The sequence below is a fragment of the Leopardus geoffroyi genome, chromosome D2 (genome assembly GCF_018350155.1).
Source record: "Leopardus geoffroyi isolate Oge1 chromosome D2, O.geoffroyi_Oge1_pat1.0, whole genome shotgun sequence".
Classification (NCBI taxonomy): domain Eukaryota; kingdom Metazoa; phylum Chordata; class Mammalia; order Carnivora; family Felidae; genus Leopardus; species Leopardus geoffroyi.
Window position 1 is genome coordinate 34610934 of NC_059334.1, and position 20853 is coordinate 34631786.

A 20853-nucleotide genomic window follows, 5' to 3' on the forward strand; every position below is an offset into this window, starting at 1 on the left:
AAAGCAAAAATGAATTACTGGGACCTTATGAAGATAAAAAGCTTCTGCACAGCAAAGGAAACAACCAACAAAACTAAAAGGCAACCAACGGAAAAGATATTTGCAAATGACATATCGGACAAAGGGCTAGTATCCAAAATCTATAAAGAGCTCACCAAACTCCACACCCAAAAAACAAATAACCCAGTGAGAAATGGGCAGAAAACATGAATAGACACTTCTCTAAAGACATCCGGATGGCCAACAGGCACATGAAAAGATGCTCAACGTCGCTCCTTATCAGGGAAATACAAATCAAAACCACACTCAGATACCACCTCACGCCAGTCAGAGTGGCCAAAATGAACAAATCAGGAGACTATAGATGCTGGAGACGATGTGGAGAAACGGGAACCCTCTTGCACTGTTGGTGGGAATGCAAATTGGTGCAGCCACTCTGGAAAACAGTGTGGAGGTTCCTCAGAAAATTAAAAATAGACTTACCCTATGACCCAGCAGTAGCACTGCTAGGAATTTACCCAAGGGATACAGGAGTACTGATGCATAGGGGCACTGGTACCCCAATGTTTATAGCAGCACTGTCAACAATAGCCAAATTGTGGAAAGAGCCTAAATGTCCATCAACTGATGAATGGATAAAGAAATTGTGGTTTATATACACAATGGAGTACTACATGGCAATGAGAAAGAACGAAATATGGCCCTTTGTAGCAATGTGGATGGAACTGGAGAGTGTGATGCTAAGTGAAATAAGCCATACAGAGAAAGACAGATACCATATGTTTTTACTCTTATGTGGATGCTGTGAAACTCAACAGAAACCCATGGGGGAGGGGAAGGAAAAACAAAAAAAAGAGGTTAGAGTGAGAGAGAGCCAAAGCATAAGAGACTCTTAAAAACTGAGAACAAACTGAGGGTTGATGTGGGGTGGGAGGGAAGGGAGGGTGGGTGATGGATATTGAGAAGGACACCTTTTGGGATGAGCACTGGGTGTTGTATGGAAACCAATTTGACAATAAATTTCATATATTGAAAAAAAAAAAAAAAAAGAAAAGAAAAGAAAGCCCTCCAGGCTGGACGAAGAAATATGGTTATTCTAACAATTTAAATTTCTCAGCTATTAGAATGAAGTTCAGCTCATCCATATTGTCAAATTAATCCATCTCACTATAAGTCTATTTATAATAAGTTTCAAATGAAGTGTACAATAATTAAAAGAATGCAAACTAGAGCTTCATTATTTAATACTTATATAGCACTGAGGGACTGAAAAGCACTTTGGGGAAAAACATCAAATTTTTAATATACTCCCAAATATAACAAAAGAAGCAGTGAAGAAAAATAAACCTAGTGGATAGATGAGACACTGATGTGACGAGGAAAGTAGTAGAACTCCTTGGAGTTACGAAGTTCCAAAATAGAGCCTTTGATTCCCTAAGCCCATTTACCTATCTGCCATAAGCAATTGCTTCTCTGAAAGAGTCCCAAGGTACATTCTCAGCCCTCATAAGTTAAAAAATATCTTCCTTTCTGTACTTGGGTATCCAGAAGGTGTCCCATAAAGTCTCTGGTTTTCTCCATCTTTTTTGGCTTATATAGTGATTCTAATTTATATTCTATTACCCATTTGTGCTTCTGGAAACTGAAACACAAGACTGTGACAATCAGTTCATTAGAGTCCCCTCTGGGTCAATGAAGAGGATGGTACAGTTCTAAACAAAGGCATGTGAGGGGGTCTATCATCCCTTCCTGGTACAGATGAGTGTTTCCAGTTTCAGGAGATTCTTCTACCAGGGATTTCTCCAGGGTTCAAATTTCTCTAGCAAATATCTTACTTTGGCTTTTTAGTTTTTAAATGTCATGAACCAGACTTCTCTCCGATTTGCTAGCCAAAGGGCTATATATTTCTGGTTTATTTAAAATTAGAGACTGGAGCACCTGGGTGGCTCAGTCAGTTAAGCAAACGACTTTTGATGTCGGCTTAGGTCATGATCTCACAGTTGTGAGATCAAGCCCCACGTCAGGCTCTGCACCAGGTGTGGAATCTACTTAAGATTCTCTCTCTCCCTCTGCCCCTCCTCCACCCCTGCTCACAATAAATAAATAAATAAAAATAATAAAAATTTTAAAAATAAAATTAGATACTTAATGTCAGTGTACCCTTCAGAAAATCAAGCCAAATTCCCTTTTGGATGGACTTCTGTCTGAATGGGCATAGGCAGAAATGTTACAACTTGTAAAAGATTTGCTTTTATTAAAATTCATATTTAAACTCCCCAATTAATCAATAATACTTATTTTGCTAAAAGTTCCAATGCTTCCAAGGGGAAGAGAAAAAAGATGTTTGTGACCCAAGTGGTAAAACGTTCAGAAGACTCAGTCATCTCTTTCTAAAGATATGTGCCCATCATGGACTTAAAATTCCAAAGTGATGCTGCTCAAAAAACGTCTTAAATCAGTTGTTGCAAATAACCAATACAACTGGGAAATTCTCCTGGATTTTTTGTTACAGTTCTTACTCCAAGATATAAAAGCAACTAAATTAAACATATGACCACATCCAAGCATCCCTGTGACAAACCAAGAACTCAGACTTCTTGAAACTGAAAAATGACTCTGGATGTTTATCAGAACTCACACAGACTTACCTAGCCATAAATAATCCATTGTACATACAAACCAAGAAAACACAGAGAAGCTACATATTGGAAAAGCAGATAAAGTATAGAAAATGGACCTTTTATACAACCTAGTTCTTCCTCTATAGTAGCATACCTAAAATCTCTGAGTCAGAAATCTCTCACTTTCTGCTATTTTCTTTGTCTCTAAATGAATCCTCGGGTTTCATTTTATTCAGAAATGAAAAACTTGGGAGTCAGATGATGGGGTCAAGAACAGGTATAAGGAATCTATTAAATGTGGGAATGGGAAACATTTAGGGAATGGGAAAATTTTAGTACTGGCTTTTCTCAATAGGAAGAGTTTGTTGTTAAATTTAGCTTTAACAAACAATAGCTAATTCCACTAAAAACACTTGGTTGTTTATTCTTTCAAAATAAAAATTTAGAATTAGCTCTTCAGGTAAATACTCCAAGTCTAAGCACATCTCAACCGTATCCTATCACATTAAATAGAGCTGTATGGGCAAGAAAGTTCAGAAAAACAGACTACCTAAGCCAAGTAACAATTCTCTGAAGCAAGCAAAACTGATCACATCATCTTTCGCACTAAGCCACAAGCAAATAATTCAGTAAGAAATTCTTTAGCATCCCCTGATTAAATTACCTCAATATTGATCATCTGGCAGCCTAATGGTAGTGAGAAGAAACAGATTTGAAGAACTTACCTTCAGAGCACAAAAGATGCAGGAATCTCCCATGCACTTGTGAGTTGTAAGCTGCCTAAAGCTACGTCGGAAGATGTCCAAGTGCCATAAAACCTGGCAATAAAAAAAGGGGAAATACTTCAGTACTTTATAAGAAGACTCCATTTGATCTTAAATTCAAGAATTCAAGCAAACATAGGTAATGACTTCTGACTGTATCTTTATTCCCAAGAGAAAACTCATTCTAGTATATTAAAACAAATGCCAAAAAGGGTGAGTTAGCTAACACAAGGGACAGAAGACTATATTCTGAAAAATACATTACTTTGAAAATGAAGGTCACACAGACAAAATAATGTATAACATACATCAAATGTGATCTTGAAGGGGAAATTTATGGGCTAAAAGCTGCAGAATAAGGGTTTACTTTAATTGTCCACACAAGAAACAATTTTTTTTTTTTTTGGAACAAACTTGTTTTTTGAAGTATAGTTGATACATGTACATTAGTTTCAGGGATACAACATAGTAATTCCACAAGTTTATACGTTATGCTGTGCTCACCAACACAAGTGTAGCTGACATCTGTCATTATACAACACTATCACAATACCACTGACTATATTCCCTATGCTATGCCTTTTATTCCCAAGATCTTTTTTTTTTTTTTTTTTAAGATTTTTTAAAAAGGAATCTCCACACCCAAGGTGGGGCTGAAACTTACAATCCCAAGATCAAGAGTCACATGATCTACAGCCAGCCAGCCAGGTGTCCCTCCTCATGACTTTTTCATTCCATAACTAGAAGCCTGTATCTCCCACTCCCCTTCACCCATTTGCCCATCCCCCTCATCACCCTCCCCTCTGACAACCACCAGTTTGTTCTCTATATTTATAGGTCTGATTCTGCTTTTTGTTTGTTTATTCATTTGTTTTGTTTTTTAGATCCCACATATAAGTGAAATCATATGGTATTTGAAACCTTATTTAGAAGCTTGAATTATAGTGTGGAATTTTGTCTTTGTTGGATTTCTCAATTTTTGGACCTTTCTGAGAGATGTGTGTTCCTCATGTCAACAGATTAAAAAAATGGTAATATCAACAGTGATAAATCATGTTCATAGTATGTAACCTAAATATGATATGATGAGAATGGCACTTTATTTTTATGGTCTTCTTCTCAAAAACCTATAACCCCAGTCTCACAATGAGAAAAATATCAAACAAATTCCAATAGTGGGACATCCAACAAAATACTTGATTAGTACTACTCCTCAAAACTATCAAGATCATCAAAAACAAGGAAATTTTGTGAAAGAGAGCCAAGAAAAGCCTAAGGAGACATGACAAGCAAATGTAACTGTGGTATCCTGGATGGGATCCTGGAACAGAAGAAGATGCTAAGCAAAAACTAAGGAAATTTGAATAAACTATGACTTTAATTAAAAGATAAATGATGTAATATATAGCCTAATGCCTTAGGATGTTCCTCTTGCTTGGGTAACATTTTTTAATTAAGTTTATTTATTTATTTTGAGAGAGGGAGAGAGCATGCACACAAACAGGTGAGGAACAGAGAGGAGAGACAGAATCCCAAGCAGGCTCTGCACCATCAGTGCACAGCCCAATGTGGGGCTCGAATACATGAACCATGAGATAATGGATCAGAGCCGAGATCAAGAGTCTGACACTTAACCGACTGCGCCACCCAGGCACCTCTTGCTTGGGAAACATTTAAATGGCATCATATATGAAAAGGCACTATGCCTCCGGAGCCCCATACAAAGCACAGCTCTGGAGCTTCTTCTTACTTATGTGTCTTCAAGGTACATATTCCAAAAGTTCTTGGAAATACACTATACTCCCAAATAAGTAACACCTTTTTATAATAAACACAGTGGGTTCAACACATCTGTGGCCAACATAGCATTCATATCAAAAGTCAGAATATTAGTTCATAGAAACAATTATTTTCAACTTGTAATGTGATTATAACAGGCACTCCAAAACCATCAATGACACAATCTTTTAAGTACATAGAAGTGTTTGTGAGTGTGTGTGTGTGTGTGTGCCAGTATGTGTCCATATGGTGCTGGGAATTAGAACAGAAAGCCATAAATATTATTGTTTTAATACAGATAGAACATACAGAAAGAAACAGAATTATAAAAACAGGACTATGGCCAGAAAGGAGGTAAACACACACACACACACACACACACACACACACACACACACACACACCTATATCAATACCTTTTTTTGCCTGCTTCTAAATTTAAAAAGTATTATTAGTTTATGCAATGTCACTCAAAAACCCATATGCATCATCTGGGGAAAAAAAAACCAAACCAACCCCACCCAACTGCATGAAATTTACAGTAGTAATTAGGGAATATAGTTAAACTCTTTCTCTAGGCTTGACAGCATAGAATTTTTTAATGTTTTCAAATAAAAATTTGAAAACAGAGAGATAATATGAAACTTTATTACATAAATAAGCTTAGCAAAATTCTTATATTATAAATGAGTAAACTGAAATACTATTACCTGTACAAGGTCACAGAGCTAGTCTACAGACAAACTAAAACTAGAATCCAAGTTTCCTAATTCATAAGTCTAGTACTTTTTATTTTTGTTTTTTTAAGTATTTACTTTTGAGAGAGAGTGTGTGAGTGGAGGGTTGGGGGGGACAGAGGATCCTAACCAGGCTCTGCACTGACAGCAGCAGGCCCAATGTGTGGCTCGAACTCATGAACTGTGAGATCATGACCTGAGCCAAAGTCGGATGCTCAACTGACTGAGCCACCCAGGCACCCCAGTCCAGTACTTTTCATACCAAATACATTGTCTTGGTTTTTCTTCTATCATAGCAAGATATTTTCTCATTATATCTGAAGCATAAAACTAATATTTTACCAAGTTAATTATCTTGGATGGCAAATTCAATTTACTTTTACTCTGAGAAGCAGAAAAGAAGGGAAAGTAATTACTTGAAAGTTAGGCCAAAAGGAATGAACTTAACATTCTATGGGCCTGACAAGGCAAAGCAGACAGACAGGAAGCTCTGGGATTCTGAGATCACTAGTATGGTAAGCAACACCAAAAGGGAAAATCTGCAGTAGATAATCACACCTTAGGGGAATTTACTTTCCACTAGCTCTGTTTAAGCATATCTGTCCACACACCAATCATGAGCTACTACAAAAGAGCTCAGAGGAAGGGGATGAAGAAATGGACAAAGACTGGACTCCATTCAGTGTATGCTAAGAGCCTATATATTATAAGACAAAAGTAATGTACCTGAAAGGTCTTTGACTTGTGGAAAGAACTTTGCTTTCTTTTCTAGAGAAAAGCAAGTACGCTGATAAGACATCTTTGTCTCAAAAGAAAAAAAAAAAAAGCAAGAAAAAATCAATAATCACGTATTAAGATCATTTAGTTCACGTACTTTCTTTCTCCTTCAGGCAGGTGAGTAGTAGTAGTTACACTTATTATTTCTATTATCATTATTAATCCCTTTTTCATATAAATGAAGTAATTGAGGTTCAGAGATAAGTGACTTGCCTAAAATCACACAGATAAACTTAGAAATGATCTCAGGCTGTTGACCTCAAACAAAGACCATCAAGGATTATATTTAGAAGAGCTATTGGAAGCACAGCATATGCAACTAAAAAGTCAAAGTTCACCAAAAAGAAAGAAATTACCCTTACCTGCAGGGCACTGTTGAGGAAGCAGCTGTTTTGTCCTGGCTCATTGCTGAGACCTTTGCTGGGGGCTATGGAGGTTGAGCTTCGAGGTGTAAACATGCCTTGGACACTACCACGGCCCCCTGAAAAATAATTTCTTTTCCAAGACATTATTGTTCACAATTAGCTTGAAAACTTAGAGAAGATTTTGTATTTTTGGGTAAAGAGCTTCTGTCTGCTGAAGTCCTGATTTGTGAAAGATAATCCAGAATTCAATGAATCTGTGTTGAAATATTTTGAGTTTACAACCTTCCAAACATCATCTATGTAGCTCAAGGAACTCAGGTATCCTCTTAGATCCACATGACAGAGCCGTCCCCCATTTGCTCCAAACAATGCCCAAAATTTAACATGGCACAGTACAAACACAAACAGAGAAATCCTCAGGTATTGCGTCCTTCTATTTCTCTTGAATTGCCTCCATAAAATCGTGGTGAAGTGCCTGCAGTCCTCAACTCCAACAGAATCCAGGATCAGGGTAGGATGTATTCTTAGGCTTGTTGATGATGCTTCTTGTGGACTGAAGATTCTTTCCAACTGGAAGGAGAAGCAGACAGATAAGCAAGAATCCAATGCAACCCTCCTCGCCTTCTATTGCCTTTTCCCATCATCGTCTGAAGTAAAAACTCAAGTTCTAAACAACTGACACAGATTCCACAAAGGTAAGAAATTTTGTTTGAATTATATGGAGTTTTTGTTCTTATTGCTGCTGCTCTTTTTTTAATATGCCCCAAACAGCTTCCATCGTTCCATCCAGAACTTCAGAAAGTCTCTTCTCTTCCTCTGTGACTAGAATAGCCAGCTGTGCCAGAGAGCTTTAACAAAAAGAAAAAAAAAAAAAAACTAAAAGCTTGCGTCACTTAATGACTCTCCTGGCTTTGTGCTGTTCTGCCAAGATCAACGTTGCCTCACCTCTCACTATAAACTTGAAACCTTGGCAAACAATGACAAAAACAAACAAAAAATGCAAAAAAAAAAAAAAAAACCTTAACAACAATAAAAAGGAGAAACGCTCAAACCAAAGAGGAAAAAAAAAAAAAAGGTGTGAGTAGTTTTTCTTTCAGAGGAAATTTCTCTGAAATTTTCTAGAAGACAGTTGATCAGGACAAAACGAACACCAAATACAGTTTCCAAAATCAAGCTAACAAAAATATTACCAAGTAAACATACACCAAATTAAGAATTGGAACAGTTTCTGTTAGATATTGTGAGTAAAGAAATTTTTAGAGGTGTTTTACATGTTCATGGCTATGAAAGCCTATTTAAAGATGGGAAGGCCAAGTTATCACTCTGGGCTCTGTTCTGAGGAAATGTCCCATCTCAGAGAAATATTCATGGCAAGTAAACCATATGCCCTTAATATCATGTCCAGGAGAACTAAATCTTCTCCTGCCCTGTTTGTTTGTATGTTTCATTTTTGCCAGAGGATCAGAGAGATCATTTGGGTTACAAATAACTTAATCCTCAGATTATATCTGAGGCACTCACAATCACAGGCAATCCACTGACCAACATTACTCTTCAACTAATTAAAATTCCAGTGAGGCAACAGGGGAGAAATACCAAAGCAAACACCTTTACTAGAAGGAAATCTTCTAATCTCCAGCTTTAAGCTTTCATATAAGGCTGCCATGTCCACATAAGTAAAAAATTAAGAATGTTGAGTGTTAAATTTGGTTTCTAACAGTTCCCCAAGCTTCTCCCTTCCTTACTTCCTATCATCATATGGATCACCTAAAAAAGTAAAAATGCTAAAACATCTTAATCATTCTCTAAGAAATCATCTACCATTATCCACAGTGTGTCCAGTGGAAAAACTGAGGCACAGGAACATGAAATGGTTGCATAAGACTGTTCTTTCCCTTCTCTAAATTCCCAGACTATTTATAATCTACATGTCACAATTAAAGTATTTGACTATACACTGTAGAGTCATATTATCCTCTATTTGTTTTTATTACTCTCTATTTGTTTTATATGGTATCAGTCATATATCCTGAATGACTGTATGAAATGAAATACTAACTAGTGTCAGACAACTGCTAAACACTATACTTACATTCTTTATTTATTCTTTACCTATTATGTAGGTGTTAATAGTTCCCACTTTACAGAAGAGTAGAGTGAGACTTAAAGACATTAACTTGCTCAAATCAAACTGGTAAGTGGCAGAACTAGAATTTTTCGACTATTAAACTGTGACTTAATTATGTATTTTATCATACTATTCCAAAAGTTCCTATCACAGTGCTGGTCATAAGGAGGAACTCAATAAATACTCCCTGATGACTAGCATGGCACCAAGAAGGATTCCATGTCTCCCACACAGACTAAAAGACCCTCAACTCTCTATACACACTCTCATACACACCCCATTCGAAGCTACTAAGCAACTTCCAACAAGACATGCAGCATTCCTTCAGCTCAACTGCTGCAAAGGAATGACATACCAAGCCTCCACTTTGCTCACAGCCAAAAGGACTTGGCAGACAGGTGGGGTTTCCACTATCCGCATTAGACACTTACTGAAACTCAGCCTGCCCTATGATACACACCCTTGAGTTCAGGCAGCAAAGAGGAAAAAAAAAGAAATCACAGAAAAAAAGATTCTCAGGCTCTGAATGGCAGCATTATGTAGGGTAAGGCAATAAGCCCTCACACTTGCGTTAGGTGTGTCAGAAACTAGAGGTGAGAGCCAGAAAGAATAAGGCCAAAGGAGGCAGTAACAAATGATCCAAAGAAATACTGATGACAAAATATTTCACTTAAATTGTAGGTCCAGCACCAAACCACACAATCTTTCTACTATACCATCTACTATAGATATATAAGAAAGTCAATTAAGAGTTATACCCACATCTAACAACCTATTTTTATTTTTTTAGTGTTTGTTTATTTATTTTGAGAGACACAGAGACAGCTCACATGCACGAGCGAGGAAGGGACAAAGAAAGAGGGAGAGAGAATCCCAAGCAGGCTCTGCCCTGTCAGTGCAGAGCCCTACGCTGGGCTTGATCTCAGGAACCACAAAGTAATGATCTGAGCCAACCAAAAGCAAGAGCTGGAGGCTTAATGATTGTGACACCCAGGCACCCCAAACAACCTATTTTTAAAAAGAACAGAACTTTAAGGCACCTGGTGGTTCAGTCAGTTAAGCACCCGACTTCAGCTCAGGTCATGATCTTGCAGTTCGTGAGTTCGAGCCCCGCATCAGGCTCTCTGGTATCAGCATGGATCCCACTTCAGATACTCTGTTCCCCTCTCTCTCTGCCTCTCCTGCACTTACTCTCTCACTCTCTCTCAAAAAATAAAATAAACCTTTAAAAATAAATAAATAAGTAAATAAATAAAAGAACATCTTAGGTAATAAATATTCAAGTATTTAGAGGTAAAAGATCATAACATCTGCAACGTACTCTGAAATGGTTCAGAAGGGAAAAATATACGTGTGTGTGTGTATTTTATATATATATACGTGTGTGTGTGTATATATGTAAATACAAAGAGAAAGGGAAAATGGTACAATAAATATAGCAATAATGTTAACAACCGGTAAATGTGACTGAAAGGGATATGGGGATTCTTTGTACCATTTCTTATAACTCCTCTATAAGTTTCAAATCATTTTTTTTTAAGTTTTTATTTATTTTTGAGACAGAGAGAGACAGAGCATGAATGGGGGAGGGGCAGAGAGAGAGGAAGACACAGAATCGGAAGCAGGCTCCAGAGTCTGAGCCATCAGCCCAGAGCCCGACGTGGGGCTCAAACTCACAGACCGCGAAATCGTGACCTGAGCTGAAGTCGGACGCTTAACCAACTGAGCCACCCAGGCACCCCTCAAATCATTTTTTTTTAAGTTGAAAGAGAATTAATATCAGAAAGAAAAAAAAAAAGAATTTAAAATTACATAGAAATTACCTTGTAATGTATGCAGTATTCGTGATTCAATGAAAAAATGACTAAAATCATTAAGCTAGTAGATAATAACCATGCCAGGTGATATTAAGCAATCCCAAACTAAAATTTAAAAAAAGAAAAAGGAGAAGAGAAAGATAAATGCAAAAAAGCCTGATATGATGATAAAATAAAAGTATTAGATATGAGGATAAAATAGAATAAAGTTTCAATACTACATCTATGAAAAGGAAAACTCAACATACAGTACAATGCCTAGTTGTTATAAGAGCAAGCGATATAATTATGATATACAAACAGGAGCAGAACCAGACTTGGAGTTAGAGAACACGGGTTCGACTTCCATATTTTTACTATTTTGGGTAATCCTGAACCATTTAAGTGTCCTGAACTTTGTTTTCTGGGTCTGTTAAAATGATGGCAGAATACCTATTTTACACAGTGGTTGAGATTTAATGTAATAGGCATGCCAAAGTACTAGCAAGTTTTCAAAACAAAGAATGAATAATGAGTTCCACTAAAATGAGTGAACTGCGATGTCTGAAAGTGTAAGTGTAAATTTTGGTTTGGGGACTTCAGGATACTAGAAAGCTGTAAGCCACCAGGAAGAAATCTTCTAATTGTATAAAAAGAACAATAACCCTCATACAGGACAAATGATATGTTAGCACAATTTAACTATGTGCTTGGAGAAACAGTTGAATTTTACAATTACTTTTAAAATACAAAGTTTAGGGGTGCCTGGGTGGCGCAGTCGGTTAAGCGTCCGACTTCGGCCAGGTCACGATCTCGCGGTCCGTGAGTTTGAGCCCCACGTCGGGCTCTGGGCTGATGGCTCAGACCCTGGAGCCTGTTTCCGATTCTGTGTCTCCCTCTCTCTCTCTCTGCCCCTCCCCCATTCATGCTCTGTCTCTCTCTGTCCCAAAAATAAATAAACGTTGAAAAAAAAATTTAAAAAAAAAATAAAATAAAATACAAAGTTTAACTTTCTATTTGTAAAAAGCCAAACAGTTGAGCCTATTACAAGGAACAGAGTAACATTTTAGAAGGTCTACAAAGAATGACCATGTCCAACTGAGCAATGATTCAAAATGGAAAAACCATGAAGAGTATCTCAGTTTCTAATGAAGGAAGAGTAGCCCCATTACAAGTGATTAATACCAAAAATAACCCAAATATTAGGAAGTCAAACTGCACTACAATGAGATATCCAAAGAGTTAACCAGGAAAGTTGCTCCCATTTCTAGTTTCTATTACTCTATACAGCAATTTACTTGTAATTTACTTAAGAAAACTATATTTGCACTGATAAATCAACAAGAAATTACCTCAATCCCTCGGTATGCTCCATATGTCAATAAATCTTAACTATATAGTATCTTGCTAGTTATTATAAGAATTAAAACTAGTTAATTCAGGGGCGCCTGGGTGGCACAGTCGGTTAAGCGTCCGACTTCAGCCAGGTCACGGTCTCGCGGTCCGTGAGTTCAAGCCCCGCGTCGGGCTCTGGGCTGATGGCTCAGAGCCTGGAGCCTATTTCCTATTCTGTGTCTCCCTCTCTCTCTGCCCCTCCCCCGTTCATGCTCTGTCTCTCTCTGTCCCCAAAATAAATAAACGTTGAAAAAAAAAAACTAGTTAATTCAGGGGCGCCTGCATGACTCAGCTGGTTAAGCATCCAACTTTGGCTCAGGTCATGATCTCATGGTTCATGGGTTTGAGCCCCACACCAGGCTTGCTGCTGTCAGCACTGAGTCTACTTCAGATCTTCTGTCCACCCCCCTCCACCCTTCCTCCCCTGAAAAAATAAATAAACATTTTCAAAAAAATTAGTTAATTCATGCAAACTGCTAATTCAATGTCCGGCATATAGTAATTACTGTATAAATGATTGTTATTATTACTATTACCTTTCAAACATTTCCTCCTTGTAAGTTCTTTTCCCTTTGAAGATAACCTCATACAGATATCCTATATTCTTTAAAAAGAAAAATAAAAACAACAACAACAAAGACCACCTCAAAATTATTAACTCCTATGCCTACTGTCCTAAATTTTTTTGTACCTTCCACTACTAAATGTCTCCACAATTAATAACTTACAACTGCTACCTCTTCATGCTCACTATCAACCTCTTCAGGACACGGTGCTAATCTTGACTCCACCACCACAACTTTCCTTCATGGAACATCGCTATCTAAAGAAGTCTCCTAATTGCAAAACCTACTGGCTTTTTCCACAGGCCTCATTCTTCTTTTTTGCAGCACCTAACACTGGCTGCCTTGAGGCTACATAATCCTGGATTCATTGGGTGAATTAATAAGAAAATGAGAGAATGAATAAAATGGAATAACAAACCAGAACACTGGTTCCTCTTACTGACAGTTCACTTTTCCTCTCCTTTGTTACATTCTTAAAAGAATACATTCCTTAAAGTTTAAATCAGAAGTTCTTGCTCATCTCTACAATTCCACCCATGGTATTCTCATCCTCCTCTGTCAGAACTTCAACCATCACTTCTGGTCTGACAAATCACAAATTGCATGAACTCTAAAACCAAATCACCAAATACTTGCACATTGTCACACTTTTGTAAGTTCAATATGTCCAAATCAGAAACCACCTCCTGAGGTGCCTGGGTGGTTCAGCTGGTTAAGTGTCCACCTTCGGATCAGGTCATGATATTGTGGTCAGTGGGTTCGAGCCCTGCATCAGGCTCTGTGCTGACAGCTCAGAGTCTGGAGGCTGCTTTGGATTCTGTGTCTTCCTCTCTCTGCCCCTCCCCCACTTGTGCTCTGTCTCTCTTGCTCTCAAAAATAAACATAAAAAAATTTAAAAAAAAGACACCACCTCCTTTGCCCCCAAATATAGTGCCTCCTCTCTGATTATCTTTTTTTTTTTTTTTTTTTTTTTTTTAACTAATGGCATTTCCAATTACCCAGGCTGAAAACCTCTGTAGTCTTGGACTCCTTCCTATCCATCCCCTCCTTCCTTATCCATGTCACAAAGTCTTATCAATTCTCCCCTCAAAAATCTCTTTATTGATTCTTCTTTTTCACTTCCACTGTCATCACCCTAGTTTATACCACAATTACTTCCCATTTAGATTATTATAATAGATTACCTCTTGCTGGCCTCCTATCTCTTGCCATTCCAATTCACTTATATAATTACTTTTTTAAAAAGTTAATATTTCTCTTTAATATGCCTCATTACTTATTTTTGTGCATTTTACACAAAAAGGTAAAAAGCTTGAATTATGCCTTAGCAGAAGAGCGAGGTAGGATCACTCTCACCTTTTTCAAGTCCCAAGCAAGGCAAAGATGTCTACTCTTACCACTCCTATTCAACATCATACTGGAGGTCACAGCCTATGCAACAAGGCAAGAAAAAGAAATAAAAAATAGAGAGATTGGGATGGAAGAAATAAAACTGTCCTTATTCACAAACAACATGATGTTCTTTTACATTTAAAAGTCCCAAGGAATCTAAAAAAAAAACAAAACAAAATTCTGAGAACTAATATGTGGGGTAAGTCATAGAACACAAAGTCAGTACAAAAAAAACGCTGATTAACTATACTTCTATATACTAGCAGTAAACAACTAAAATTGAAATTTTTTACAGTGCCATTTATAATAACACCACAAAATATAAAATAATTAGGCAAAAATATAACAAAACATATGTAAGACCTATGTAGTGAAAACTATGAAACACTGGTGAAAGAAATCAAAGATGATCTAAATGTAGAAAGGTATGCCATGTTCATAAATTGAACAATTTTAAGATGTCAGTTCACTCCAAATTGATCCATAGATTCAATGTAATTTCAAATAAAAATCTTAGCAGGATTTCTTTTTGTAGAAATTGACTAGCTGATTGTAAAAGTTATATGAAAAGGCAAAGGAATTAGAACAGCCAAATTAATTTTGAAACAGAAGAACAAAGTTGTAGAGCTCAATAGTCAACACCATACAATACTGGTGAAAGAATAGATCAATGGAACAGAACAGTGGCCAAAACAGGCCTACATATACGTGGTCAACTAATTTTTAATAAGAGTGGAAAGGCAACTCAATGAAGAAAGGATAGTCTTTTCAACAAATGATACTGGAATAACTGAACAACATGCAAAAAAGTAAACCTTAACCCACACTTTATATCTTACACAAAAATAACTCAAATTGGATCATAGTTCTAAATGGAAAACTTAAAACTATAAAAATTCTAGAAGACAAAATTTTGTGACCTTTGGTTAAGCAAAGATTCCTTAGATATAACAAAAAAGCACAGTCCATTAGAAAAAAAAATTAAAGAATTGAACTTTACCATAATTAAGAACTTTTATTCTTTAAAAGACACTGTTAAGAGAATAAAAAGGCAAGGCAAAGATTGGAAGAAAATATTTTCAAATCACATAATGGATAAGTGACTTGTATCTAAAATATATACAGAATCCTCTAAACTCATTGATAAGAAAAATTACCCAATTTTCTTAAATGGGCAAAAGATTTTAACAGATCCTTCACTAAAGGAGATACACAGCAAACATATAAAAATATATTAAATATAATTAGTAATTAGGAAATGGAAATTAAAACCACACTATGTGCTTATTAAAATAGCTAAAAACAAAATCATAAATATTTAAACCGTGCTAAAAAATATTTAAAACTGGATGATAACAAGCGCTCATGAGGGAACGCCTGGGTGACCCAGTCGGTTAAGCACTCAACTCTTGGCTTCAGCTCAGGTCATGATCTCACAGTTTCGCGAGTTTGAGCCCTGTGTCGGGTTCTGCACTGGCAGCGTGGAGCCCTCTTGGGATTTTCTCTCTCCCTCTCTCTCTGCCCCTGCCACTTGTGCTGTCTCTGTCTCTCTCAAAATAAATAAATAAACTTTAAAAAAAAAAGTACTAATGAGGAAGAATAGAGCAACTGGAACTCTCCAAAATTGCTGATGAAAATGAAACATGACACAGTTAGCAATTATAAGTAAAGTTAAATATACTTTTACCATATGACCTAGCAATCCCATTCCTAGGTATTTTACCCAAAAGAAATGAAAGCTTATGCTCACATAAAAACCTGTATACAAGTATTTATAGTGGCTTTACACATAATCATGAAAAATTGGAAACAACCCAAAACTTCTTCAACTGGTAAATGGTACATCCATACAATAGACTCAAAAATAAAACGTAAAGAACACTGTCATACACAAAAGCACTGATGAATTTCAAATGTACTATGCTAAGTGAAAGAAGTCAGACTCAAAAGCTATATACTACATGATTTCACTTATATGACATTCTAGAAATGTCAAAATTAAAAGTCAGAATAGATCAGTGGTTGCTAGGAGTTGGGAGTAAGGGTAGAGGTTGATTACAAAGGAGCAGTACCAGGGTGATGAAACTGTTCTGTATCTTGATTGTGGTAGCATCTCTATAATGCATTTAGCAAAATTCAGAACTCTATACCAAAAAGATTTTGGTATTTTTATGTAAATTTTGGTAATTTAATGTAAATTACCAAAGATTTTTAAATTGCTTTTAAAAAGCATATTCTGAAGTGTAAATTAAAAAGTTTCCCAAAAAAATCCCTCTTGCAAAATAATATGCAAATTTCTTAGCTTGTTTCTTAATAACACAATCTGACTTTAATTTACCTTTTATATTTATCTCCTTTTATTTCCCTATATGAAACCTTCTTCCCAAAGTGTTCTTCCATTTCTGTGACCTTAACTCTGTTTTACCTACTTGGGATATTAAATATCCTTCTTCCCCTCTTTATGTAGTCCAGCCTCTTTGTAAAAACCATAGAAAACCTTCCTTGGCCACCTCAAGCCTGAAGAGATCACCCCCATTTCTTAATTCCTAAATAAGTTTTCTATAATTTTAAGAACAATTAATGTTTCTATTATACCAATGTTTCTAGGGTCCCCTGTTACCCTCCATCTCTAAAGGATGAGCTTTATCCCACCCCATTTGAGAATGGGGAATGGATGGAGGTCAGAAGCCAACTGTGTTATATCTATATATCTGTTATTGTGGGTTACATTATCACAAAATTTTACCAAAGCTTCTTTTACTTGTCATATAATCCATCTTTCTGTTTATAAATTGTGACTCTACCTATACATACAGAAAAAGTATGAACTACATATATATATAAACTTGCCATATAATTCTTTCATCTTATCAAGCAAGATATTTTTTTAATGTTTACTTATTTGTTTTGAGAGAGAGAGAGGGAGAGAGAGAGAGAGAATCCCAAGCAGATTCCAAAAAGAAAAAAAATTGGTGAGCATGTAATATACATTACAAGTGAGCATGACACTTAAGTGTCAGTCTATTCCAAAGAAGGTGTCCACATACAGTTTCAATAGAGAATCTTGCTTAGTTTTTATGTCATTATATGATGATTAAAAATAGCCACCACCTAGAGTCGATGGGGAGGGCAGGGGTGGGTGGGAAATGGGTGATGGGTATTGAGGAGGGCATTTGTTGGGATGAGCACTGGGTGTTGTATGTAAGTGATGTATCATGGGAATCTACTCCCGAAGCTAAGAGCATACTGTATACTCTGTATGTTAGCTAACTTGACAATAAATTATATTTTAAAAATAAATAAATAAAATAACCACCACCTGGATAATGGCAACTAAGCTGTATGTACAAATTTATTCAAATTTAAATTAAAAATGCTCCCATAGCCTATTACCCAGTACTCCTCTCTGATTGATTTTGCCCCTCACAGTAGCAACCAATGGACTCTCAGCATTCTGCAGAGAACAGTCCTAGACTACAACAAACTGAGAGATAGCAGGCTACCTGGCAGCTATTTATTCCCAAACTCTACAGAAAATACATCATCATCTTTACCCACATTTACTAGTTTCCAGCCAAGTCTTAAAACTATGAAGTAATCAATCAAAGGTGGAAAGAGGAGAAAGAGCACCTAAGAAATTACTGTGTTGCTCTCAACTCTGAATAAGTTATAGTGACCTGTATTATACTATTGCTGAATAGACTCTAAAGAGCCCTAAATAAGTTCTGTTCATAATTTTTTCCACTAAAGGTATAATTGACAAATAAAATTATAATGTAGTATATAATAGAGTATAAAATGTGATTATGTGATATATGTATACACAGTGAAAGGACTCCCATAATCAAGTTAATTTAACACATACTAGAAAGAGAATAGAAAAGATAAAATGAAGAGCTCAATTTTTGAAAAGATAAATAAAACTGACAAATCTTTAGCTACACTAAGAGAGAAGACTCACAAATATACTCAGAAATGAAAGAGGGGCACCTGGGTGGCTCACTAAGCATATGACTCTTGATTTCAGCTCAGGTCATGATCTCAGGGTTCATGGGATTGAGCTCCACCTAGACCTCTGTGCTGACAGGCTGACGGCATGATCCTGCTTGGAATTTTCTCTCTCCCTTTCTGCCCCTCCCCCACTGGCATACATGCATATACTCTTTCTCTCAAATACATAAACTACCAACAAAAAAAAAGAAGAAGAAGTGAAAGAGGAGCCATTTACAATAACTGAAATCATGAGAATCATAAGAAACTACTGTAAAAACTCTTAACTATAGAGAACTGAGGGTAGGAGGAAAGGTGGGTGGGAATGGGTTAAACAGGTGAGGGGTATTAAGAAGGGCACTTGTGATGAGCACTGGATGTCCCAGGAAACCAATATTACACTGCATGTTAACTAACTGCAATTTAAATAAAACTTTGGAGAAAAAAAAAACAAAAAAGTTTTTTGTTTTTGTTCTTTTTTGAAAGAGAGAAAAAGGGCAAAAGTGAGTGAGGGGCAGAGGCAGGCAGAGAGAGAGAGAGAGAGAGAGAATCCCAGGAGGGACAAGAGAGAGAAAGAGAGCAGGGCTCACCTGAAGTGAGGCTCATGTATTTTAGTATCCAAAAACTATCAAGAACTGATGGAACTCAACACCCAAAACACAAATAATCCAGTGAAGAAATGGGCAAAAGACATGAATAGATACTTCTCCAAAGAAAACATCCAGAGGGCCAACCAACACATGAAAAAATGCTCAACTTCGCTCATCATCAGGGAAACACAAATCAAAACCACAATGAGATACCACCTCACACCTGTCCGAATGGCTAAAATTAAGAACTCAGGCAACAACAGATGTTGGTGAGGATGTGGAGAAAGAAGATCTCTGATGGGGTGCCTGGGTGGCTCAGTTTGTTAAGCGTCTGACTTCAGCTCACATCATGATCTCATAGTTCGTGAGTTCCAGCCCGCATCGGGCTCTGTGCTGACAGCTCAGAGCCTGGAGACTACTTTGGATTCGGTGTCTCCCTCTCTCTCTGCCCTTTCCCTGCTCACACTCTGTCTCTCTCTCTCTCAAAAATAATAAATAAACATTAAAAAGAAAGATCTCTTTTGCACTGCTGGTGGGAATGCAAACTGGTACAGCCACTCTGGAAAACTGTAGGGAGGTTCCTCAAAAAATTAAAAATAGAACTACTCTATGACACAGCAATTATACTACTAGGTATTTATCCAAGGGATACAGGTGTGCTGTTTCGAAGGGGCACATGACCCCAATGTTTATAGCAGCACTATCAACAACAGCCAAATTATGGAAAAAGCCCAAATGTCCATTGACAGACAAATGGATAAAGAAGATGTGGTATATATATACAATGGAGTATTACTCGGCAATCAAAAAGAATGAAATCTTGCCATTTGCAACTACATGGATGGAACTAGAGGGTATTATGCTAAGCGAAATTAGTCAGAGAAAGACAAATATATGACTTCACTCATATGAGGACTTTAAGATACAAAACAGATGAACATAAGGGAAGGGAAGCAAAAATAACATAAAAACAGGGAAGGGGAGAAAACATAAGAGACTCTTAAATACAGAGAACAAACAAGGGTTGCTGGAGAGTTTGTGGGGGGGGGGCACTAAATGGGTAAGGGGCATCAAGGAATCTACTCCTGAAATCATTATTGCACTATATGCTAACTTAGATGTAAATTTAAAAATAATTAATTTTAAAAAAAGAAAAAAGTAGACCTTACCAAAATTAAAATATTTTGTTAATTGTTGATTTGCTAATAAAACAAAAGTATTTTACTTTAATATTTATTAGAACATTACAACTCAAAAAAATAAAATTTTAAAACAAAAAGCAGGACCCCTGTATTGTATGAGCTTCAGGGTCCATAGAATCTGAATCCTATTACAGAAAATGGGCCCCTATAGTATATGTTACTTGAGAAAAAACATAATTCAAAAGCTACTTTAAATTCAGTAATACTGGGGTACCTGGGTGGCTCAGTCAGTTAAGCATCCAACTCTTGATATTGTCTCAGGTCGTGATCTCCCATGCTGGGCTCCTTGCTGGGCTCCATGCTGGGCTCCATGCTGGGCTCCTTGCTGGTGTGGAGACTGCTTGGGATTCTCTGTCTCTCTCTCTCTCTCTCTGCCCCTCCCCAAGTTCATGCACACATGCATGTGCTCTCTCTCAAAATAAACATTTAAAAAATAATAAATTCAGTAATACCAATAAATTTGTATTTTACTAATCAAAGCAACATCTAGTATGTTAGTCATTGTATTTAGTTTATTAGCACTAAATAGGTAAATTATACTGTTGATGTACATTTGGATTTTGGATTCTTGAACCTATTGTGATAATTCCACCGAGGATCCACAGCTGACAAAATAAAAATGACAGGGCTTGGGGCACCTGGGTGATTCAGTCAGTCAAGCCTCCAATTTCAGCTCAGGTCATGATCTTGCAGTTTGTGAGTTCAAGCCGTGCATCGGGCTCTGTGCTGACAGCTCAGAGCCTGAAGCCTG

General features: G+C 36.8%; 1 protein-coding gene and 1 long non-coding RNA gene across 21 annotated transcripts in view; one reads left to right on the forward strand and one right to left on the reverse strand.

Moving 5' to 3' along the window:
• The window catches only part of USP54 (ubiquitin specific peptidase 54), a 133690-nt gene that overhangs the window by 55455 nt on the left and 57382 nt on the right, over nucleotides 1-20853 (reverse strand). For 17 of the 20 annotated variants that reach the window (XM_045439585.1, XM_045439592.1, XM_045439600.1 and 14 more), the window contains 2 exons: nucleotides 7041-7613; nucleotides 3347-3439 (listed from right to left, as the gene is read on the reverse strand). In XM_045439585.1, the coding sequence (XP_045295541.1) occupies nucleotides 3347-3439; nucleotides 7041-7187 (240 nt within the window). In that variant the 5' untranslated portion in view covers nucleotides 7188-7613. Of the gene's footprint in view, nucleotides 1-3346; nucleotides 3440-7040; nucleotides 7869-14284; nucleotides 14360-20853 lie in introns of those variants that run through there. The other 3 variants (XM_045439588.1, XM_045439596.1, XM_045439599.1) reach the window with 3 other exon arrangements.
• On the forward strand, nucleotides 90-19034 carry LOC123577394. The gene is made up of 3 exons (XR_006701824.1): nucleotides 90-186; nucleotides 11191-11196; nucleotides 18988-19034. It is a non-coding gene; the product is annotated as an uncharacterized LOC123577394 (long non-coding RNA).